Source organism: Oncorhynchus clarkii, chromosome 18 (assembly GCF_045791955.1).
Source record: "Oncorhynchus clarkii lewisi isolate Uvic-CL-2024 chromosome 18, UVic_Ocla_1.0, whole genome shotgun sequence".
In the NCBI taxonomy this organism is placed as follows: Eukaryota; Metazoa; Chordata; class Actinopteri; order Salmoniformes; family Salmonidae; genus Oncorhynchus; species Oncorhynchus clarkii.
This window is the reverse complement of record NC_092164.1, coordinates 31643192-31668679: the sequence shown is the minus strand read 5'-3', so window position 1 is coordinate 31668679 and position 25488 is coordinate 31643192. Positions and strand designations below refer to the sequence as shown.

The following is a 25488-nucleotide window of genomic DNA, read 5'->3' as shown; positions in this document are numbered from 1 at the left end:
TTTTCAAATGCTCCAGTTCACCCCGTAAATCATAATGCATCCCTATCGGGGTTTACTTCACTATGTTTTACAACTTTAGCGATTCCTTACACAGCGTTGGGTGGTTTTACACACTACAGACACTGAAAAACAAGGGTTTCATTTTCATAAACTATTCCTCAAACCTTCTCTCCTGCAAAATAGGCCGCTAATAACGATTTCTTTGTGTGTGTGTGTGTGTGTGTGTGTGCGCACGAGTGTGTGCGTTTTGAGTTGAGCGGCAGGCGGGCGCAGGCAGCAGCATTGACTGCCGCATTGCACAGAATACCTAAACAGCTGTGGTCCCCCTTCGAAGCGATCGATCATGTTCCAGTCTCTGGATCTCTGGATCAGACACGGGGAGAGCTGACTGCTCCAATCCTCATCCCATCTCACTCTCAGGCTTTAGCAACAGATTGGCTACATAGAAAAGCAAAACGCTTCAGTATGGGATTACGTTTTGCAGTATCACTTGCTCTATTGAATTGAAATGAAACTGGTCCAAGTCAGTTTGTTTGAAAAGATCTAGTAACTAGTATAGTTGCTGTCTAGTTAGCTACATCTAATACATTGAAATCCCATGTAACTACTATGCAAATTCAATTGCATGTGCATTTTATTGTAAAGTATATGACCTTCATCTGCATTTCATTTATCCAATGTCATCCTCTCTCTGCCTCTGCACCACACATCTCCAGCTCTGTCCTTGCTTTATCTCTGAATCACGGACTTCCTGTCCATAGTGGCCACTTCCTGCATATTTCCCTATGGCCCCTTGACGTTAACTGATTACCTGTAGCTGACGTCCGGATATTTACTTCTTCCTATGGGACACGGGGTGACAACTCTACATCATCGCACAGCAACTGGATACACCTGAGTAGAAAAAACACAACTGCTGGCGGTGCCGTGCCCCATCTCTCTATATTACTAAATATAATGGGGTGGCCAAGCAGGCAATTCCAGAGGCTTGTCAAAACGTAGGCCAGAGAGGACTGGCGCAAGCCTAGGGCACCGAGGAATGTGTGCATTGTGTTTCTGGGTTGTGTTACATGGTGATAAGAAAGAGACAGGACTTCATTAGCATTATGTAGATGCTGACACTGCACATTCAGGTCAGGACGAGTGGTTTTGTGTGAGTATGTGTGCGTGTATTTATGCCTGTCAAGGGGACAGTGTGTTTAAGGCCAGTCACGTCCGTTTGACACCCCCCTGCCCACTGAGCTGTCAGAACAGAATGGATGAAGAGGGTGCCCTGCATAGCAATGGTCTCAGGAGAAATACCAGCAGCACCATGACACGACAACACATCATGCTACACCAGGATACACTAGGCTAAAGCTACACAGTGGCCTTCCCAACACGCTACACTAGGCTAACGCTATGCTAGTGCTGTAGCCTTCACGCCTTTAGAAACGCAACGCCCGCAACGCTAACTCTACACTAGCGCGTGTGTAGGAGGAGGATCTGCTCTGCCTCACAAAGAGGCCAGGCGCTCTGAACTCTGCTCTGTCTGGGGGCCTGCAGCTAGAACATCTGCGTTTGATGTTTAGAGGCATTGTTGTTGAGAGATCTCCGTTCGGTAGACAGTGACACCATGTCAAAGTGGGCAGGGTTTTGATCGAGAAAGACAGTACATTTCAACCTCCATACACAGAGAGACACAGACGATACTGTAGCTAACAAGGTTAAAAAAACAAAAACAACGGGCAGTACTACAGTGACGGGATGAATCAGTCTGTCAATAGCACCAGTTGTCCAATGGGAATGAGCTCTTATCAACGGCAATAACAAGGAGATGTTGTAATCAAACATGTCACTGTGCAAGAGGAGACCATCAAATCACAGCAGCTTTGCCAAACCCTTCAGAATATGAACATTTCAGTTAAATGAAGTTCTGGCATACAGTGTTTTCTTTTTCTTTTCAGCAAGTATTCAGAAAGGATGTTGTGTCAGTCGCCAGGTTTCCATCCAATTGGCAAGAGATCTTCATGGGAATCTTCTAAAATCCGCATAAAGAATGTGCATTTTCCCACCTGTGGCGTTTCCACCAAACTGACTTGTTGCGGGTAAGAGCCAGTGGGTGATGACATGCGCGCAAAATGTACTTTTTTTGCTTACGTTTTCATGTCCTGAATAAAAAGTTCAAAGTTCAATGTTTTTACATCTGCATTTTCAACTCTACCAGTAGTTTTGTCACAAAAAGAGTTGCGTTAAATAGAAAATGTGTCTACGCTGGTCTATGTGTGCTCTAGCAGCCAGCTGGCAGATACAGTGCAGGTAGGCTGTGCGGAGAGGGTGGTCTACATGATGAGATTATTATGGATGAGAACTAGAATGTGTTTATTTGTCAATCGGCAGTCGAGCATCAGTCATCATGTCACCAGAATAAGATATTTATTGAAAGGAGCATTATGATGTGAAGTTCATCGTAACTTACTTCATCTGCAGCCAAATAAACGAGAGTTCATGCTTTCTCAAGTCATAGTGGGAGGACCACACCATATCATCCAGTGACTCCAAGTTTATTTGCCCCACCATTTCTTGCATAATACATTATTTATACAATTGTACCGAAACGACCTGTTTCCATCACTGTTGTCAATGATTTTGTTTTATACAGTATGACTTTGAAAGCTGTGGATGGAAACGTTGTTACTGGCCTTCACGCAATACCCCATAATGTCAAAGTGGACTAATGTTTTCGGAAATATTTACAAATTAATAAAAAAATGAAAAGCAAAAACTGTCTTGAGTCAATAAGTATTCAACCCCCTTTGTTATGGCAAGCCTAAATAAATTCAGGAGTAAAACGTGGCTTAACAGGTCACATAATAAGTTCCATTGTGTTTAATAACACGATTTTTTGAATGACTACTTCATCTCTGTACCCCACACATACAATTATCTGTAAGGTCCCTCATTAGAGCAGTGCATTTCAAACACAGATTCAACCACAGAGACCGATTAGGGAGGTTTTCCAATGCCTGTTGGACATTTGAATATCCCTTTGAGCATGGTGAAATAATGAATGACAATTCGGTATGGCGCTGAACAACGTGACCCAGAAGTTTTGTCATTTATAATTTACATTTGAGAAATGTATCGGGACCCATCTGATAGCGGTTCCATATGTGACAGAGATGAAAACCTCTGTTAGATACGTAGAAAGAACGGGAATATAAATATGCAACAACTAGGATCGGTTGCTAATATGACTAGGATTGTTCCTTTGGCTTCTAGACAACGAAAGAAAGTTGATATTAAAACCAATAGAAAAGGAGAGAAACGGCATAGCGGCGGGTCCAATAGGGAAGTAAATGCAAATACATTTGCAAAAAAATCGATAATTACTCCTGTCTATACAGAAATAAATCTAATCATTCAAAATACTTCACCATTTACAAGATTTGAACATGTTTTCATTGTCTTTTGTTTGGAGTGCTCCATGTGAGCAATGAGCATATGCCTCTGTCCTGATCATGTGTAGGGAGCGGAGCATATGCACCTGAGCACGCATAGAAGTACCTGGTTTGCTGCGCGGAAATGTTGGAAAGTGTTGTGGTTTTTTATTTCCACTGCGGATGATAATATATTAAAACTAGTTCCTCACAGCAAGCTATTTGAAAAATCTTTCCAACAATCTCCCCCTTGATAATCACCAATCTTCGGTGTGAAAGAGTTATAGGCCTACTGCAGCATTGGCCTGTAGGCTATCAGCTCCATGCGTTAAATTCTTTAGCCGCAAATGGATCACAGTGTACCAATGTGTCCATATGGCAGAGGCTGGTGATCTCGAACGAGTTGATGTTTAACTTTTTGGTTTTTATCATTTTAATTCCGATTTTATATTATTAACCACATGACTAAGATTTTGAGAAACTAAAACGTTATTATTGAAATGAAACTGTTCCACCAAAATGCGCATTTGAAAATCATAACTGGCTTCCACAAACTTGAAACACACGCTGCCGATGAGGTCTTTATAAAACAATTGCCTCCATGTTTCCATTGTCTTATCTTGCCTATAGGCTACTTTGAAGCAAGGTAAGACATGCCTCATATCATATGAAATAAAACTTTCCCGGCTTCAAACAATGAAGCATGTTTTCACAATGCATCCTGCCTCCAGCTCGCGTTGTAAAGCGGTGGGTGACACACTGATAGCCTGTTGCCTGCATTTGAATGCTGAATGAAAGGTACGCTTCAATTACCAGTTGAGAAATAAAAATAGTAGCTCATTTGAATCGTGCACCGAAACAGTTTTAACATGTGATTGCATTTAGAATTGTTGCGCAATGGACTGGCTTATAAAAACACATGTTTTACTTCAGCTGAAGAGGTACAGGAAACAAAATAGGCTTTGTATACTGTGCACGTGTGATAGTTGTTGGAAAAGATACATGATACCTAACAAAATTCCAGAAGACGATGCTACTTAACCTATAGACCGATAAGCATGATGACCAATGGTACACTGAGTATACAAAACATTAAGAACACCCGCTCTTTCCGTGACATAGACTGACCAGGTGAAAGAAACAATCCCTTATTGACGTCACTTGTTAAATCCACTTCAATCAGTGGAGATGAAGGGGAGGAGACGAGTTAAAGAAGGAACCCGCTCAGGGATTTCACCATGAGGCCAATGTTGACTTTAAAACAGTTACAGAGTTGAATGGCTGTGATAGGAAAAAACTGAGGATGGATCAACAACATTGTAGTTACTCCACAATATTAACCTAAATGACAGAGCGAAAAGAAGGAAGCCTGCACAGAATAGAAATATCCCAAAACATGCATCCTGTTTGCAATAAGGCACTCAAGTAAAACTGCCAAAAATGTGGAAAATAAATTAACTTTATGCGCAGAATAGAAAGCATTATGTTTGAGGCAAATCCAACACAACACATTCAACACCACGGACTACCACTATATATATCTTCAAACATGACATTTTATTAATAATAAAAATATTTTTTTCAAGCATGGTGGTGGCTGGATCATGTTATGGGTATGATTGTCATCGGCAAGGATTAGAAACGTTTTTTAAGATAACAAGTAACGGAATAGAGCTTAAGCACAGGCTAAATCCTAGAGGAAAACCAGGTTCAGTCTGCTTTCCAACAGACACTAGCTGATAAATTCATCTTTCAGCTGGACAATAACCTAAAACACAAGGCCAAATATAGTTTCTTACCAAGATGACACTGAATGTTCCTGAGTGACCTAGTTACTGTTCTGACATAAATCAGCTTGAAAATCTATGGCAAGACTTGAAAATGGCTGTCTAGTAATGATCAACAACCAACTTGACAGAGCTTGAAGCATTTTAAAAAGAATAACGTGCAAATATTGTACAATCCAGGTGTGCAAAGCTCTTAGAGACTTACCCAGAAAGACTCACAGCTGTAATCGCTGCCAAAGGTGATTCTAATATGTATTGACTAAGAGGTGTGAATACTTATATAAAATAGATGTTTCTGAATTTCATTTTCAATACATTTGCTAACATTTAAAAAAACATATTTTCACTTTGTCATTATGGGGTATTGTGGGTAGAAAAATAATCCATTCAAACCATTTTGAATTCAGGCTGTAACACAACAAAATGTGGAATAAGTCAAAGGGTCTGAAAACTTTCTGAAGGCACTATAGAAAGACACATTTCTAGCTGATCGCTGAAAAATCTTGTCGGTTGGCACCTTTCCTTAGAATCTATAAAACATAATAGTCCCAAGCACCTGGGAAGAGACACTTAAAGGGGAAGGTCAGTGTGATATTAACACGTTAAAGGTTTCCCATTACATCCCAGCCTCATATACGTCCCTGCCTTTAATGGCTTGTGGGATAGCCTATGCAGTGGGCTGAGTGATTGTATGGGCAATTTCAAACATGTCTCTATGGTGGCTATATTCTAAGGGCAATCCGTGCTGTGTCCCTGTGGATCCCAGTGTGTCAATAAAACCATCAGAGGGCCCGGTGAGGCCTCCACAGAAACTCTTCTGCCCTCTGGTCCCTATTGAAATGAAGAGGGGTCTTAGTGCAACGCTGCACCTGGCCTAAGAAACTGCTGAGGCAGCCCATTCTCCTATTCTCTCTGCCTCTCCAACTCCCCCATCTCTTTTTCTCTCTCTCTCTCTCACACACTCTCTCTCTCTTGGTTCCCTTGGAAGTTTGGCTGCAGGAAAGGCAGCTCTTAAGTAGATTTCCGAGCAGCAGAGAAGCCCGCAGTGTGAATATTAAGAGTGCTTTGGCTGCCCTAGAAGCTCCAGAGTTCAACGGTCGGTGGACAGCCAGGGGAGGCCCTTTTTGACCGGGAGGCGAGCGCTAGCAACGACGCTCACGTCATGCGTCACAAATGCGATTGTTGACAATCTCCCAAAGAGGGGGAAGTTGAGACGGTGCAATTTAAATAACTGGGGGGGGTGGGGATGTTTCAGCATTGAGGGGAGTCTTCTTACCTGGAATGCCTGGTGGGGTTTTCAGGTATTTCCCATTGAAATGCTGTATCACCACTTCACATTTCTCCGTCGACTCCATCCTGTGACAAAAGGATGAATTCAAGCGGGGATATTATATTACACATGAATGAATACCTAAAACGTGTTATAGAAAACATACAACAGTCCTTTCATATCTACTGAAGTGCCTAGGCAGAATACAATTCTTACACGCGATGAATGCCAAAAGCATGACATTTCATACATGCAGTACCTTTGAGTATGCATGGAACATTTTCCACGTTGATCCCAATGCAGATTTGAGGCCCTATGACAACACCTATTGTTTTCCTTGGCCGAGTGCCTACAGTATTGTGGCTGAGTCATTTTATGAGGAGGCTAATTGAGGATATACACCCTTGAGTCACAGTGATATCCAAATTCTCCTGGGCTAATTGAGGAAGAGAGTGGGGTGAGCACTAATAGGATATGAGAGACTGGAGAGAGCGTTGACTGTCTGTGTGTCATGGAACAGGAAGAGCGAGTGTGGTGGAGTTACTAAGGGAGTGGAGTCACACAGTGTGACTGTGACTCATTTACAGAGAACAGAGTAGTATCATATTAAACCCTCCCTTCCTCCGCCCAACTCAGACCACTGATCAACTAAAGACGTACGTACCAGTAAGGGGTCTGTGATGTCTCTCTGTGTATCACTTACTAGATTATCCATCCCCTCTATCTATCATCCTGCCTTCTTTACTCTGTCTTACTCTCTCGCACATCTCTTTTTCTGTTTCATCCTTCTCTTTCCTTTTCTTTCACCCCCCTGTCATCCATACCGCTCTTCTTGACCCTCTATCTTTTTCTCATGACTCATCCATCTCTTTCTCTCATCTATCCACCCCCCCTTGCCTATTTTCTACCCAATATTTCTCACCGGTCTCATCTCTCTCTCTCTCTCTCTCTCTCTCTCTCTCTCTCTCTCTCAGTGGGACCCGTGGTGTAAGTGGGTCAGGTCTCTGTGTCTCATTGTGGCAGGGTGAGTCACTCAGGGTGAGTGGCCTTGAATGGCCTACCCTGCACACATTCACCCACCGCTGCTGCCAGTGATCTAATGGGGCGCACGCGCCCCAGACACACACACACAGACACAATTACACACACTCTCAGTTCAGAACCTCCCTCCTTCCCTCCTGCTATTCCCAACGGGAGAGAGGTCCCAGAGGAGCGTCTGTATAGAGCAGAGGTAACCTCTCTGTTCTTCTTAATTCTAAATAAACCCTTCGCCCTACCAAAGCACTTCATACAAACCATATTCAATAATGAACTTCTGTCACGAGTGGAACTAGGGGTTGATTTCTAACTGGTAAAATGTATCTCCTGTGAGTAGTTGGATCAGAGCTAGTCTTTACCTCTAGAACTAGTCTTTACCTCTCTCTCAATTACATTTCAATTCTCTCTCTTTCTCAATGTTAACATACAGTGCCTTGCGAAAGTATTCGGCCCCCTTGAACTTTGCGACCTTTTGCCACATTTCAGGCTTCAAACATAAAGATATACAGGTATGTTAACATTGCCAAATCAAGTGAAATAGATAATAAACTAAAGTGAAATAAACAATAAAAAATGTACAGTAAACATTACACTTACAAAAGTTCCAAAAGAATAAATAAATGTCAAGTGCCACATTATCTCTATATACAGACTCACTCTCTCACTCTGTTACAACCTGTTCTCTCTCTCTCTCTCCTTCTGTTCCACCCTCCCATCTCCCTCACCCCTCCCTCCTGCTCTCTCAGGTCTGACGTACCCCTGTCAACCACCCTGGCTGCTCTGCCTCCTCTCTGCTCTCTGTGAGGCAGGGAGGCCTGATGGTTAATGACATCAGGTGATCATGTCCACAGTGATTAGCTGTGAGGCCCCCAGTAATGGGCTCTGATAACAGTGATGGAGGAGTGCAGAAACACTTAGCAAGGTTTACTCTCTCTAATGCCCCTCTGTCCCTCAACATCTGTGGACTAGAGGCTGGGGCCCTCTTTCTCAACAACTGATTGTTTAAACCTCAAATGGACGGTACCCTATTCCCTATGTAGTGAATTGCTTTTGAGCAGAGCCCAGGGAATATATGCACTATATAAGGAATAGGCTACCATTTTGGATGCACTCTTGTCTCTCTCGCTCTCTCCTTCTGCCTTTCCATCTCTCTTGCTCACTCCCTATTTCTTCACCCCCATCCCTCTTTCTGCTCTCCCGCTCTATGGACTTTCTCCCCCCATCTCTCTGTTCTTCTTTCCTCAACAGTCTCCCTAAGCATCTCTCTGCTCTTCTTTCCTCAACAGTCTCCCTAAGCATCTCTCTGTTCTTCTTTCATCAACAGTATCCCTAAGCATCTCTCTGATTTTGCCTCTCCCTTCCACTCCTCTCTTTCCCCATCATATTACTTCCCCACTCAGCCCTACTTGAACAGGTGGAGTGTGTTAGCCTGCGCTGAGCTGTTGTGTTGGTGTGTGTGTGTGTGTGTGTGTGTGTGTATTGATCTGCAGGAGTCTGCCTGTCAATCCTTCTGTAACCCACTGTAATAGAGTGGGGAATAGGAGGGGACTGCAGCACGGGCTGATTAAGAGAAATCTCTGCAAGATGGTGTTGTTGTTCTCATGAACACCTTCCTCTGGGTAAACAAGCCGGGAGTGTTGTGTTGTGGGGAGAGAAATGAGAGCAGTGTGGAGAATGAGGAGGATGTACGTGACTTTGAAGGGATAGGAGGGTAAAGTCTCATTTTACAGGAGGAAAATAGAGCCTAGACAAGTAGCATAATGCTATGCAGACACAAGTGTCAATATCTCACGGAACCCCCCCCCCCCCCCCCCCCCGAAACACACACACACACGCACACATACACGCACTTCCCCTCACCCCAAACACACACATACACACTCTTCAGGCAATACAGAATCTGTCTTTGGCGTGAGTGTGTGTGTTCCAGCAAGCAGTGGTGGAAAAGTACCCAACTATCACACTTGAGTAAAAGTAAAGATACCTTAATTGTCACGCCCTGATCTTAGTATTCTATGTTTTCTTTATTATTTTGGTCAGGCCAGGGTGTGACATGGGTTTATTATGTGGTGTGTTTTGTCTTGGGGTTTTTCGTAGGTATTGGGATTGTGGTATAGTAGGGTTATCTAGAATAGTCTATGGCTGTCTGGAGTGGTTCTCAATCAGAGGCAGGTGTTTATCGTTGTCTCTGATTGGGAACCATATTTAGGCAGCCATATTCTTTGAGTGTTTCGTGGGTGATTGTTCCTGTCTCTGTGTTTGTTGTCACCAGATAGGCTGTTTATGTTTTCGCACGCTTATTGTTTTGTTAGTATATTCATGTATAGTTTCTTTATTAAAGAACCATGAACACCAACTACGCCGCATTTTGGTCCGATCCTTGCTACACCTCCTCGTCAGAGATAGAAGAAAACCGTTACATTAATAGAAAAACGACTCAAGAAAAAAGTAAAAGTCACCCAGTAAAATTCTACTTGAGTAAAAGTATAAATAATTTCAAATTCCTTATATTAGGCGAACCAGATGGCACCATTTCGTTGTTTTTTATTTCTTTACGGAAAGCCAGGGGCTCCAACACTCAGACATCATATACAAACGAAGCATGTGTGTTTAGTGAGTCCGCCAGATCAGAGGCAGTAGGGATGACCAGGGATGTTCTGTTGAGAAGTGTGTGAATTTGACTATTTTCCTGTCCTGATAAGCATTCAAAATGTAATGAGTACTTTTGGGTGTCAAGGAAAATGTATGGAGTAAAAAGTACAATATTTTCTTAAGGAATGTAGTGAAGTAAAAATAGTCAAAAAATATAAAAAAGTAAAGTACAGATACCCCCAAAATACGACTTAAGTAGTACTTTAAAGTATTTTTACTTAAGTACTTTACACCAGTGCCATCAAACATACCTGGCGAAGCCGACCCCTCTGCTGACCCCGTTGGCGTCCCTCAGGATGCGCGTGGAGATGACGTGACCGAACGGCTTCAGCATGTTCTCCAGCTCCTGCTCATCCATGGACACCGGCAGGTTGGAGATGTACAGGTTGGTGGGGTCCTGCTCCTGTTGCTGTGGAGCGAGAGAGAGAGATTCAGATTTAGATTCAGAGAGCTTTGCTGTCCCAACATTGGGCCACTTGGTTTCAGAACCATACACAAAGACAGATGCACAGGAAACAGAGAGAACGAGGAAGCGTGTTAGAAATTATGTATCAGTTATGCTTTAAATAATCTATAGATTTCACATGACTGGGAATACAGATACACATCTGTTGGTCACAGATACCTTCTAAAAAAGATAGGGGTATGGATCAGAACCAGTCAGTATCTGGTGTGACCCCCATTTGCCTCATGCAGTGTGACACATCTCCTTCACATAGAGTTGATCAGGCTGCTGATTGTGGCCTGTGGAAGGTTGACTCACTCTTCAATGGCTGTGCGTGGTCGCTGGATATTGGCGGGAACTGGAACACGCTGTCGTGCACGTCCATCCAGAGCATCAAAGAACATAACATGCTAAATGGGTGACATGTCTGGTGAGTCTGCAGGCCATGGAAGAACTGGGACATTTTCAGCTTCCAGGAATTGTGTACAGATCCGTATGATATGGGGCTGTGCATTATTATGCCGAAACATGAGGTGATGGTGGGCGATGAATGGCACGACAATGGGCCTCAGGATCTCGTCACGGTATCTCTGTGCATTGAAATTGCCAACAATTGTGTTCATCGTCCGTAGCTTATGTCTGCCCATACCATAACCCCACCGCCATCATGGGGCACTCTGTTTACAATATCAGCAAACCGCTCGCCCACACAACGCCATACATGTGGTCTGCGGTTGTGAGGCCGGTTGGACGTACTGCCAAATTCTCTAAAAAGATGTTGGAGGTGGCTTATGGTAGAGAAATGAAAATTCAATTATCTGGCAACAGCTCTGGTGGACATCCCTGCAGTCAGCATGTCAATTGCTCCCTCAGTCAGCAGGCTCCCTCAAAACTTGACACATCTGTGGCATTGTGTTGTGTGACAACTTCACATTTTAGTGGCCTTTTATTGTCTGTTTGTCTATGTGTTTCTGAATACCGATGTGTGTATGTGTACACCAGTGAGTGTGTAAGTGTACACTAATGTGTGTGTGTGTGTGGTCTGTAGCGCCCGAGGGTTCTAGCTAGCTAGTGGGGGCACAGCTGGAGGGGGCAGAGCCAGGGAGAGAGGGTGGCAGCGGGCCAGCTGCGTCTCTCCAATACGGCCAGTCTGGACACCCACCAGCACTCATCTATCACATCTCATCACACTTTTTAGCCCGCCGAACCCAGGGCCACACTGGAGTACAAGCAGCCACGGCAAAGGCATACATTTTTTAACAGTAGCGTCTTCTATTCTCCTGAATGGGAGCAAGCTGTGCTGTGGTATAGCTAGCAGGTTAGCTAGCAGCCCCGAGGGCTAACACCTAAACATGATACTTCACTTTAGCCACAGAGAAGAATGACCAGCCAAGGAATCCACTTTACCAGCAGCCTCTTCCCATTCCCTTAATGAGAGCAAGCAGTGCTGTGCTGCTAGAAGGCTAGGAGGCTAACAACCCTGAGGGCTAACACCTAAACATGGTACTTCACTTTAGCCACAGAGAGGAATGACAAAACCCAACCCAGACATCAACAGACATGACCCCTTTAAAATGGCCTCTTTCAGAGGTAGAGGGAACAAACTGTGACTAAGCCTTGGGCACTTCTTATTTTCTACTCAGTGCTTCTTCCCTCTCTCTTTTCCCCTCTTTTTGCTTCTTCCCTCTCTCTCTTTTCCCCTCTTTTTGCTTCTTCCCTCTCTCTCTTTTCCCCTCTTTTTGCTTTGTTCTCTCTCTCTTTTTGCTTCTTCCCTCTCTCTCTTTTCCCCTCTTTTTGCTTCTTCCCTCTCTCTTTTCCCCTCTTTTTGCTTTGTTCTCTCTCTCTTTTTGCTTCTTCCCTCTCTCTCTTTTCCCCTCGTTTTGCTTCTTCCCTCTCTCTCTTTTCCCCTCGTTTTGCTTCTTCCCTCTCTCTCTTTTCCCCTCTTTTTGCTTCTTCCCTCTCTCTCTTTTCCCTTCTTTTTGCTTTGTTCTCTCTCTCTCTTTTTGCTTCTTCCCTCTCTCTCTTTTCCCCTCTTTTTGCTTCTTCCCTCTTTCTTTTCCCCTCTTTTTACTTTGTTCTCTCTCTCTTTTTGTTTCTTCCCTCTTTCTCTTTTCCCCTCTTTTTGCTTTGTTCTCTCTCTCTATTTGCTTCCTCCCTCTGTTTGTGTTATCGATAGAGAGCAGAGGAAGTATCTCAGCCGTCCTGTTTCCGTCCAACTGTCAGTCTTTTCTCTGATTAATTAAGTGTCTTATCGAACAGGACATGGAGGATCTGATTAAAACCCATGCTGAAAAAAACAGGAAAACATTGGTCTTCTTCTAACCAGGAACTCAATTAGCAGATTTCAGGGAAAATAACAAGACCTTGTTGTTTTGGTGGTTTAACACCATTCTGTCCCTTACAAAAAAAGACAGCAGTCAGAGTGCAGTATAACTGCAATACACTGCAAATACTGTGTCCAAAAAAATAAAAAAAAATTCAGTAATTTTGCAGTGTACACTGCAGTTGAACTTCAGTTAGTTTGTCCAAAATACCACAGGTCAACTGCAGTTACTGCACTCTTACTGCAGTTTCAAAACTGCAATCTTTTTTTGTAAGGGGTCCATGCTAAAGTATGTTTTACATGGTGTATTCATGAGTTACGTGCGTGCGTGCGTGCGTGTGTGTGTGTGTGTGTGTGTGTGTGTGTGTGTGTGTGTGTGTGTGTGTGTGTGTGTGTGTGTGTGTGTGTGTGTGTGTGTGTGTGTGTGTGTGTGTGTGTGTGCGTGCGTGCGAGTGTGTGTGTGTGTGCGCGCGCGTGCGTGAGTGTGTGTGTGTTAACGGGCGGCCCAGCGTTTGCAGAGGGATTAACATGTGGAGCTCTTTTACACTCGGACGTCATACTAAATTTCCGCTTTGATGGCATTCTGCCTCACACACCCAGTAATACCCCGCTGTTGCCTTTCCTTCCAGATGAAAAGGTTGGAGGGAGGATTGGAAAGGAGTGCGTTTTGACGCAAGGTGAGATGGGCCGGCCCCATTCCTCCAGGAGATTTAATTTTGCATATGCTCAGCTGTCGGGCCATAAATGAAAAAGTAATTGAGGTGAATGTGTATGTATGTGTGTGTATGTTTGTCTAAGTGTGTGTCATGGTGTGTGTGTGTTTGTCTATGTATCAGCAAATGTGTGCATGTACAAGGGGATGAGTGTGTGTGTGTGTGTGTGTGTGTGTGTGTGTGTGTGTGTGTGTGTGTGTGTGTGTGTGTGTGTGTGTGTCATTGCTTGCAGGGGCCTTGGCAAAGTGTCTCCTTGCCATTGAGCTGTGCTGTGGAAGGTTAATGGGATGCCTGCAGGCTGTAGGGGCTCTTTGATGGGGATAATTCCTCCACCTTGCCACCAGGAAGATGACGGTGCCCCGTATCACTTCCACTGACGGATGGCACGCAGCGCCCGAACCGACAGCCTCTGTCATATTAAGGGTCTGCTCTGTTTACCTCAGTATAATTTCAATGAATATTACCTCGTTGTAGGGGAGGGAGAGAGAACAAGAGACCGGGGGGAGAGAATGAGAGAACGAGAGAGAGGGAAGGAAAAGAGGGAAGGGGGTTAAGAGATAGAGAGGATGAGCTCTGACATGACATGGAGAGAGGTAGGACACATAAAAGAGTCCTTAAGGATAAGGCCATTAACAGCACTCACGGTCTGCCTCCAGGCAATCCAGCTTGTATTCATTGAAATGCTAAAAGTGAGAAGAGACAGACAGACAGAGGTGCATCTTGACTGGGGGGCAGTGTATTTGACACTACACCGGTGCTCTGACTGCCCTACCTCTCCATCCCTCCCCCTCTTGTTCAGAGAGAGGATTAGAGCATGCTGGGTAATTGGCTCCACAGGCTCTCTGATTCGTCCGGTGGCTGTTTCTTCTCTTCGGGGTGGTAAAGGGAGCTCACGGTTCCCCAGGTAGGGAGACAAGGAGATTGGATGACCCCCCATTCCCAGCCACAGGAGGGGGCCAAAACAATGGCTGGTGGCTGGAGGAGGGGTAGTAGTGTTTTAGTTTTTATGGTCTGGGGAAGGCTATTAAGGAACAGTTGTGTTTGTGTGGACATGTTTTATGTTTTCTCACATGTGTCGCCAGAGAGAAAGCTGGAGAGCTAGAGTAGAATGGGTTCTACTGTGGAACCCCAGGTCTGTGGTGCCTGTTTTAAAGCTCCACCAACCAGGTGGGAAATGACATAGAGAGGGAGACAGGGGAGAAAGAGAGAGGCAAATGGGGAGACGGGAGAGGGCGTGGGAGAAAGTGAACGAATACATCCCCTCAGTTCAAAAGCAGCCCCGGGTTAAATTTGTCAGAAGGACCTGGAGAAAAAAAGGCGACGGGACAAAGAGCTGTCAGTCAGACAGACTCGTTCGTGTGCCCCCCTCTGCTCCCAGCGATGGGCCTCCCCCCAAATCCCCTCCCAGGCCCATCCCAGACCCCCAAGCGTTGGGATCAAGCCACCCGCCTTTGAAGGGTCTGTTGTCAAACACGTCCCAGCCGCCACTCTTCCCTCTGTCTGTCCGCTGCACCGTCCCCTCTCTCGACAGCCACATAGACAAGTGTGTTAAGTGTGTGTGAGGGGATCTAGGTCTTAAATAAGGTGCTGTAGAATTATGTGAGAGTACAGATTCACCCCTCAAAAACACACACACACACACACACACACACACACACACACACACACACACACACACGCGCACACACACACACACACACACACACACAGGCATCAATGCAAGCACATGCATAATGTACACAGACAGTTGCATAAATATAGCTCACACATACACTCTCTCTCACATAGTCCCGGAGTACAGCACGAGAGAGAGAGAGAGAGAGCAATGTGTGAGGTCCTTATGCTCCACACTAGGGGGCTGACAAAATCCACATTGTAAATCCACGCTTTCTATTAGAAACAAAGAGATGAGAGGCAGAACATTTGTGTCGTCCCCAAGGCGGCCATTTGCTTTTGAATTACTGCACATTAAAAACAAACAGCACCTAAACGGCCTGCCTGATATTAAGCCATAACGGTAAGACTATAACACACTAATAACGAGGCAATACACAAACGTATGGTTTTCTTCAATTTCATTTAGCTACAGCCAGCCAGGACAAATCCACTACTCCACTCTGCCACAAAAACAGCCCTATCCTAAAATGAGCATGCGTTGCTACGGAGTGTAGTCTAATCCATCAGATTCCGATCTAGTGTTCTTCCCCTGTGAGCGCAACAATCTATGTCAGCGATAGCTGAGGGTGTCCGACCACCCCCCTGCAAGGCACCAAGGTGTTCAGTTGAATTTAACACTCTTTAATTCCACGAGCCCACCCAGCACCACCACAGCACCTCCTCCAACACGCATTTGGATATGGTTTACTGACACCTACGGGACAATAGGTAGCTGGTACTATTATAGGTAGCTGGTACTATTATATATTTTATAACCCCCCCCGGGCCTTTTTGCTTAATCCTAATCTGCCGAAGATGTTAGATGCCATGCGAGGGAACGAGAGGTGGTGATACATTATTAAGGGTCAGCCTGCCAGCCAGGCGGAAAGGGTTGTTTTAGGCTAAGAGGCATCATCCAGGCGGGAGGTGGGCTGGGTTACCATCCTGGGATGGGGGGGGGGAATATTTAGTGGGCAGAGAGAGTTTGGATGGTGTTGGAATATGCCATGGCGTGCCATGCGGTTGTGCTGAATGTAAGTAATAAAAAGCAAATGTACACACTCGTACAAACACTGTGGGCCTGCAACGTGTCTCAATAACGGCTAGCAATATCTGGGGGAAAAAAATGGAATGGCGACAAGAAATCCCATATCGTTTGCAATCTTTGTTCAACGTGAACGTCTAAGATGACGCGTTCACATCAAACATACATTTAAACATACCTCAATCTATACATGAACCTTTACATTAGCAGCATGACAGCTATTAACCAGGTAAAGACAACCTCTCTCGCACTCCCCCCGCTCTCATTTTCTCCTTTACACCGGCATGTAAACGCGGGAGACGATCGGACCGTATCCCAGCAAAACAGACATAGCACCTCTCAATCCCAGCAGCCATCAGTACCATGCCTCACACATTTTTGATGGCGGGTTAATGTGAATTTAAATGGGTCAATATGTGCTTCACCCGCGCTTAATCACGGGCCACTGATTAGATTTTGTATCTCCCTTGGTGAGCTAATATTCCAGAGATTAAAATTTCATGTGGAGCTCATATCAAAAATGCATTATTAACATGGAAGAAGATGGGCGCCCGGTGCTGGATGGCCTCACCCCTCTTCCTTAAGCACAGACACACAGCAAGGACTTAAACAGGCAGACAAAATAGGCTTTTATTTGATCAAATCCCAGGTCGGTCTCATTAAGTCCTATTATGTCTATAATCATGATGCTTCCTCATCTCCCAAGGTGAAACAACATCACTAATCTCTCGCCCATTCTCATAATGCGTTTACCGTATTTCCCCCCCCATGACGGTGTTGCTACAACAGCTCATTGTGTTCTTGGCAAATGCATTTTCTCATTCTCAGCCCTAATGCATCATTCATGATATCATTTTTGGGAGATTGAATTGCTGTTTGTTGACATCATTTGGTGGGTGGTCATTCGTTTAGATTCGTTTAGGGCGTGTTGCTACTTGGTGTTTGATTCCTGTGTTGACCAGGAGGGCACCTCTCCCTACATCACGCCGTCAGGAGACATGGCTGTAAATTATAGATGATTCACTCAGAGAGGGGACCTGTCTCGGCCTAGATAACCTGGCCAGCTCAAATTGTACTTCTCATTTTCTGCCTCCATCTCACTATCCCTTCTATCCAGCTCAGAAAGCCTCATCTTCAACAAAGTCGTAGAGATTGGGGTGGTGTATCTTTTCCGATATTGACTATATGATCCATGCATTCCAGTTCTGTGCAAGGGTTTGAACCGTTTCAGAGAACAGAACCGAAAACCGGAAAATAATGACATTTTCGAGAAACAGACTCCGAACCGCGAGGGAAAGTGACCCTACAGAGGGTGGGGTCTGGGACCGAGCTCCCTGCGATCCAGGCCCTCTAGATCAGAAAGGAAGGCCCGGAAAATCGCTAAAGACTCCAACCACCCAAGCCATAGACTCTTCTCTCTGCTTCCACACAGCAAGTGGTACTGTTTTTTTCCCAGTCCCAGAAAGAAAACGCTAAAGTGCCAATGCTAATCCCTCACTATGTCACTCAGAAAATCAGTCCAGTGTCTGCCTGCCAGCTGAAAATCTTTGCCAGCGTGTGTGCATGTGTAGGCAACCTGCCATTACAAGCACGATTCAGAAATTAGAGATACATTTTTTTAATTATAGAACGGATGAACCTTTTTAATGCTAGTTAAGGATAATATAGTTATCACGTTTCACATTGGTAAGACGTTGTTTAACATTTTACTTCTGGTGCCGCTCAGCACACACAAGCTTGTTAGCTAGCTAGCTGGTCCAACGTTAAGCCAACTCTGAAGATTGAGATGCTCTGTTTCCTTGAGTATCAAACGGCTACAAAATCTTTCCTGTTTTCAAGACACTACATTCGATATTTGATGCTATTGAAATGACATTTGGTCAAATATTTAAAAAAATACCACTTACGAAACAACCTTGGCAAGGCCCACAGTGGCCTCAATAGACTACAGGCTTGAAGTTATTTTCTGTGGAACTGTATTAAAAAATGCAGGAGTTCTTGCTGAGGTAGCACAATGAATGACTCCTCACAGTGAGCCCTGTTAGTTCAGCCTCTGGACTGGGTAAAAGACACTTAAGGTGGCAGGCAGCCTAGCGGTTAAAAGCGTTGGGCCAGTAACCCAGATGTTGCTGGTTCAAATCCCTGAGCCGATTAGGTGAAAAATCTGTCGATGTGCCCTTGAGCAAGGCACTTAACCCTAATTACTCCTGTAAGTCGCTCTGAATAAGCACGTCTACTAAATTACTTGAATGTCAAATGTATTCCAGTTTTCCAACGAGGTGCAGACCCATGGTTCTCCGGGTCACAAGGACCCCATAAACTACAAATGGGGTGACCCTGTCCTGACAAACCCCCAAAGGGGATGGGTGTCCAGCTTCGTTGGCCCTTTTAGTGTTCTGGGTATGTGTTTTTATAGCGCTCCACATGACCCGTGGAGCAGCGCCGGATGGGGTTCGAGGCTCTTAAAGTCCCCATGCGTGCTGTCTCCACTGTGGATAAGTCAAATGAGCCACGAACATTAGTGACTTCAAAGGGTTTGTCTGTAAGACCCCTCTGCTTGGCCGGTCTGCCAGCACATGTCTGTGTTAAGAATGTGGACCCCGAGACTCTCTGGGTCAGGGATCTTCACTGTTTACTGAAAGGCAAACTTATTCGATAACTCATACACATACACATGCATGGACACTCAAACATACACACAACGGGTACTTCTGCTACCAATATGTATTTTTAATAAAGGACACACAGGAACAGGTTATTCTGCAACATGGTCTCATAAGATTTTTTTTATTTAAGTGATGTTTAACCATTGTACTTGCATCACCTGAGCTGACATATTAAATCAAATCAAACTTTATTTGTCACATGCGCCGAATACAACAAGTGTAGAAATGCTTACTTCCAAGCCCTTAACCAACCATTTAGTTCAAGAAAGAGTTAAGAAAATATTTACCAAATAAACAAAAGTAAAAAAATAATATAAAGTACCATAATAAAAAAGCAATAATGAGGTTATACACAGGGGGTACCGGTACCGAGTCAGTGTGTGGGGGTACAGGTTAGTTGAGGTAATTTGTACATGTAGGTAGCGGTAAAGTGACTATTCATAGATAATAAACAGCGAGTAGCAGCAGTGTAAAAACAGGGGGGTCAATGTAAATAGTCCGGTGGCCATTTGATCAAATGCTCAGCAGTCTTATGGTTTGGGGGTATGAGCTCTTAAGGGGCCTTTTGGTCCTAGACTTGGCACTCCGATCCCGCTTGCCGTGCGGTAATGGAGTTAAACAGTCTATGACTTGGGTGACTGGAGTCTCTGACCATTTTTTGGCCTTTCCTCTGACACCGCCTAGTATATAGGTCCTGGATCGCAGGAAGCTTGGCCCCTGTTGATGTACTGGGCCGTACACACTGTTGGGTCCCCAACTATTAGTTATACAACATGAAATCAACAATGAGCCATTTTGGATGCCACAGCATCGTCAATCACAAACGTTCTCTCTCTTCTGTTCCATCACCTACTCTCCAAATGAAATGCAATCCTCGCTTAAGAATTCTACACCGCCAAGCTAATAACATTCGCTGTACGCCTGTTTCACAAACACACATAGAATAACTAAGCCGAGTTAAAGCTTCATTTGTTTCCCCCTAATGTGTCGACACTCTCAGGCAACACCGAGATTGGCACACAAGCCTTTACTGCGACACAAACGTCATACATCAAATGGAACAGAAATGAAATAGCACACTTCACACCGCCACATCAATATCCGGCAATGACACGAGAGCACAGGCGAACGTGGCATGACTGAGGCCCTGAGATATTGAAATACATATTGAAAATGTATTTATTTGGCGGCGCAAACACAAACAAAAGCAATACAAAAGTAATAATGGAAGTGTTGTGGAAGCACACTGAGAGTCAGAATGCATCACAATATCATTTAACATACGGCAATTTGATTGTCAGAAGTAATGTATATAGAAACTATGATATTTACAAAACAATTTGTTTTTCTCTTTTCATAAAATAATATTTTGAATTGAATGTATTTGGGTAAAAGTCCTGCAACAAAATCTACAATGTGGACCTATAGGATAGCACTTAAAAGTATTAATTAAAACGCTTGTTCCAAAGTGGATGGCCATAACTGTCACACAGACCCAAGACCGATGACGGAATAAGAGTCAATCATATCTGTATAAATTGTGATAATAACATACCAAATAGACAAAACAAACACTTATTTGCAATTTCCCTGTGTCAACCTCAAAGTGCCACCTCCCTTCAGATAGAGCCAGACCAACAGGATATCATTGTTGCCATATGACTGTAGTGTCTCATTGGCTCATTAGCACCAGATGACCTGTGTTGAGGGGCCGGACGGCTGCTTGTAACAGTCTAATTAGCATCTAAATGGCCTGTGAGAGGAGAGGTCCTGTTCCAGGCTGGAGGAGATAGATAATGTGTTTGACGCAGACGCTGATGATACACTGAGTCAACTAACAAACTAACAACCTGCCCTTGTGTCTCACTGAGATCTCCCCATGTCTCAACAACAGCTTGCTGGGATTGTGTGTGTGTGTGTGTGTGACACATGCATGAATGAACGGCTCTCGTTAAGGGGCCCTGCAACATTGCAACAATAAAGCGTCTAGACAAATGTTATCAGTCATGACGGAGATGGGAGATAAGACAGGAGGATAATAGTGAGGGGAGGAAAACAGTGGCTGGAACGGAGCAAATGGATTGGCATCAAACACCATGGAAACCATGTGTTTGACTTATTTGATACCATTCCACTTATTCCGCTCCAGCCATTACCACGAGCCCGTCCTCCCCAATTAAGGGGCCCCCAACCTCCCGTGGTGAACGTCCAGATCACAGTGTGTGTAAAAGACAGAGTTAGGGACCTCTGGTCCTCAGTGGAGGATGCATGGAGGGATGGGAGGGACGCCCTCTAAGTGAGGTCAACTTGAACTGAGGTCACGGATCAAGGAGGAGAGTGGAGCTACTCAAGTGTAAGATTGCACCTATAATGTCCCCATTTCATTGTGATGATACACACTTTAGCAACACTTTACAATTGTCTTGAAGAGTGAATTACTCATATTTTTAATTCCATACACTCCACAAATTTGAGTTTTTTATTTCTTATTTATTTTACCAGGTAAGTTGACTGAAAGCACGTTCTGATTTACAGCAACGACTTGGGGAATAGTTTCAAGGGAAAGGAGGGGGGATGAATGAGTCAATTGGAAGCTGGGGATGATTAGGTGACCATGAGGGCCAGATTGGGAATTTAGCCAGGACACTGGGGTTAACACCACTACTTTTACAATAATTGCCATAGGATCTTTAGTGAACACAGACAGTCAGTCACCTGTTTAATGTCCCATCCAAAAGACAGCACCCTACACAGGGCAATGACACCAATCAGTATTGGCATTGAATGAGTTATGAGTTACCTACGGTTTCATCTCAGGTTCTAATCGATCCACCAGACACAAAATTGAACCGACTACACTGAACATGTAATCTCAAGCTTCCACATAACTTTGTTGATGCACATGATGGTCCAAGCACACCAAGACAGTCGTGAAGAGGGCACGACAAAACCTATTCCCCCTCAGGAGACTGAAAAGACACACCAGAGGGAAGTGCGTATGGCCCAGTACATCACTGGGGCCAAGCTTCCTGCCATCCAGGACCTCTATACCAGGCGGTGTCAGAGGAAGGCCCTAAACATTGTCAAAGACCCCAGCCACTTTAGTCTTAGACTGTTCTCTTTGCTACCGCACGGCAAGCGACATTGACTCTGTACCGGTACCCCTGTACCAATTGTTATTTTACTGCTGCTCTTTAATTATTTGTTATTTAAAAAATAAAAAATAAATTGGTATTTTTCTTAAAACTGCATTGTTGGTTAAGGGCTAGTAAGTAAGTGTCACGACTTCCTGGATAGACCTCCTGGAGAACGCTGCACTTCCTAGGAGTCACGTGTACCCATTGTCCCAGGAGGAGACAGTAGCTATGGAGACAAATGTTGCTGAATCGCTGGGACAGGGGTACATTCGGCCCTCCGCATCACCCGTCTCCTCAAGTTTCTTTTCTGTGAAGAAGAAGGAGGGAGGTCTGCGTCCGTGCATTGATTATCGAGGTCTAACTTCCATCACAGTGGGGTTTAGTTACCCACCACCTCTCATCGCTACGGCGGTGGAATAATTTCACGGGGCGTGCTTCTTCACAAAACTGGACCTGAGGAGTGAGTATAATCTGGTGCGTATCCGGGGAGGAGATGAGTGGAAAACCGCATTTAGTACTACATCTGGACATTATGAGTACCGCGTCATGCCATATGGGTTAAAAAATGGTCCAGCCGTCTTCCAATCCTTCGTAGATAAGATTCTCCGAGACCTGCTCGGGCAGGGAGTGGTAGTGTACATCGATGTCATCTTGATCTATTCTGCGGCGCACGTGTCTCTGGTGCGTAAGGTACTTGGGCGACTGCTGGAGCATGACCTGTATATCAAGGCCGAGAAATGTGTGTTCTTCAAACAGGCCGTTTCCTTCCTGGGTTATCGTATTTCCACCTCCGGGGTGGTGATGGAGTGTGACCGCGTTACTGCCGTGCGTAATTGGCCGACTCCGACCACGGTGAAAGAGATGCAGCGGTTTTTAGGGTTTGACAATTACTACCGGAAGTTTATCCGGGGTTTTGGTCAGGTGGCTGCTCCCATTACCTCACTGCTGAAGGGAGGACTGGTGCGCTTGCGTTGGTCAGCAGAGGCGGGCAGAGCTTTCAGTCGTCTGAAGGAGCTGTTCACCAATGCGCCCGTGTTGGCGCATCCGGATCCCTCTTTAGCGTTCATAGTGGAGGTGGACGCGTCCGAGGCTGGGGTCGGGGCCGTGTTGGGGGGTCCAGGATAAGCTAATCCGTTGGGCTCATACTCTACCCTCCTTGGGTCATCCTGGCATCGAGAGGACAGTGCGGAATCTTAGAGGGAGATACTGGTGGCCCACGTTAGCTAAGGACGTTAGATTTTATGTCTCCTTCTGCTCGGTGTGCGCTCAGAGCAAGGCTCCTCGACACTTGCTTAGAGGGAAGTTACAGCCCCTCCCCGTTCCACAACGGCCGTGGACACACTTATCGGTGGACTTTCTTACCGACCTTCCCCCGTCCCAGGAAAGTACTACGATCCTGGTCGTTGTGGATCGGTTTTCTAAGTCCTGCCGTCTCATCCCGTTGCCCGGTCTTCCTACGGCCCTGCAGACTGCGGAGGCCTTGTTTTCCCATGTCTTCCGGCACTATGGGGTGCCTGAGGACATCGTTTCTGATCGGGGCCCCCAATTCACGTCCAGAGTTTGGAGGGCATTTATGGAGAGACTGGGGGTCTCGGTCAGCTTGACCTCGGGTTTTCACCCCGAGAGTAATGTGCAGGTGGATCTCGCTCAGAACTCCCTCCGCCACTCCTCAACGAACATGACCCCTTTTGAGTGTGTGTTTGGTTACCAGTCGGTCCTGGCCCCATGGCATCAGAGCCAGACCGAGACTCCTGCGGTAGAGGAATGGGTACAGCGCTCCAAGGACACCTGGAATGCCGTCCAGGAGTCGCTAAGACTAGCGGGGGAACGGCAGAAGAGGAGCGCTGACCAGCACCGCAGTGAGGCCCCCGTGTTCGCACCGGGGGACCGGGTCTGGCTCTCGACCCGAAACCTGCCCCTCCGCCTGCCCTGTCGGAATCTGGGGCCGCAGTGTGTGGGGCCATTTAAAGTCCTGAGGAGAATAAACGAGGTGTGTTACAGGTTACAACTTCATAGGTATGGGATGGGAGTATTAACCCCTCATTTTATGTGTCTCTCCTCAGGCCGGTGGTGGCTGGTCCCCGCCCCCTCTAGACATCAAGGGGTCCCCGGCGTACACAGTACCTGGCATTCTGTACTCGAGACGCCGGGTGAGGGGCCTACAGTACCTCGTGGACTGGGAGGGGTACGGTCCGGAGGAGAGATGCTGGGTTCCAGGGACATTTTGGATCCTTCTCTTCTGAGAGACTGCCACCGCCTCCACCCAGATCGCCCCGCGCCTCGCCCTCGAGGCCGGCGCACTGCGGGAGCCGCGCGTCAGGGGGGGTACTGTCACGACTTCCGCCAAAGTTGGCTCCCCTGCCTGTTCGGGCGGTGCTCGGCGGTCGTCGTCACAGGCCTACTAGCCGCCACCGATCCCCTTTTCGTTTATTTGTTTGTTTTGTCTTATTAGTTTCACCTGTGTCCTGTTGTATGTGCTTAATGAGCTTCCTTATTTAAAGTACGTGTACCCGCCCTTGTTTTGTGCGGGATTGTCTTCGTGTTACGTGTGAGCGTTTAGGTAGAGGTGTATATTTTCTGGACTTGGCACCCTGTGTGTTTGGGTAGTCACATTTACTGTCCGCGCCCTGTAATTGTTGGGCTTGTCTATTTTTGTGCCATATTAAAAGAGCACCCTTTTCCAGTGGAACTCTCTGTGCCTGATTCCTTCCTCACCCACCTAGTCCCACGTGACAGTAAGCATTTCACTGTAAGGTCTACACCTGTTGTATTTGGCGCATGTGACAAATTAAATTTGATTTGATATACCACTGTTTACATATCATATAATACTTTCACTTACTCCACATACACAGTCTATAAATTTGTTAGAAAATGGGAACTCATCAATCCTTTATCATGGCATCATCTAATGAGGTTTTAATTCAAGTGTGTGTGCATTATTAACAAGGCCTGCTGTTTGAAGTAAGCACTTGAATGAGCCTTTCATCTCCACGACGTGTGGAGAAAACCAGTCATATTATGCTGCTGCGCAAAAACCCAGCAAATGGAGATTTGTAATGTTTCAGCCCCCGTGAAGACTTGTAAAACACTTCTAGAATATTCTTCTTTGATTTGCCTTGTAGAGAGACAGTATAAATCTCTTGACTGAGATAATGAGAGTTAGAATGAGGTAAATTAAACCCAGCAGTGTTTAGGACCTGGGAGGCTGCCTCCAGAACATGATTCATTCTAAAAAACATCAACATGCTTTACTGTACTCGGTAGTACAGTAAAAGTTGGCATCCTGGTCCCCAGCATCTCTTCGTGGGCACTGGGCTGGGACAGCACCGTGACT

At 45.4% G+C, this 25488-nt stretch overlaps 1 protein-coding gene across 2 annotated transcripts in view; it reads right to left on the bottom strand.

Annotated features, from left to right (window-relative positions):
* LOC139373332 (RNA-binding motif, single-stranded-interacting protein 3-like) overlaps positions 1-25488 on the bottom strand; it is a 397992-nt gene that overhangs the window by 107356 nt on the left and 265148 nt on the right. For both annotated transcript variants that reach the window (XM_071113733.1, XM_071113735.1), the window contains 2 exons: positions 10418-10575; positions 6483-6562 (listed from right to left, as the gene is read on the bottom strand). In XM_071113733.1, coding sequence (XP_070969834.1) covers positions 6483-6562; positions 10418-10575 — 238 coding nt within the window. The remainder of the gene's footprint in view (positions 1-6482; positions 6563-10417; positions 10576-25488) is intronic.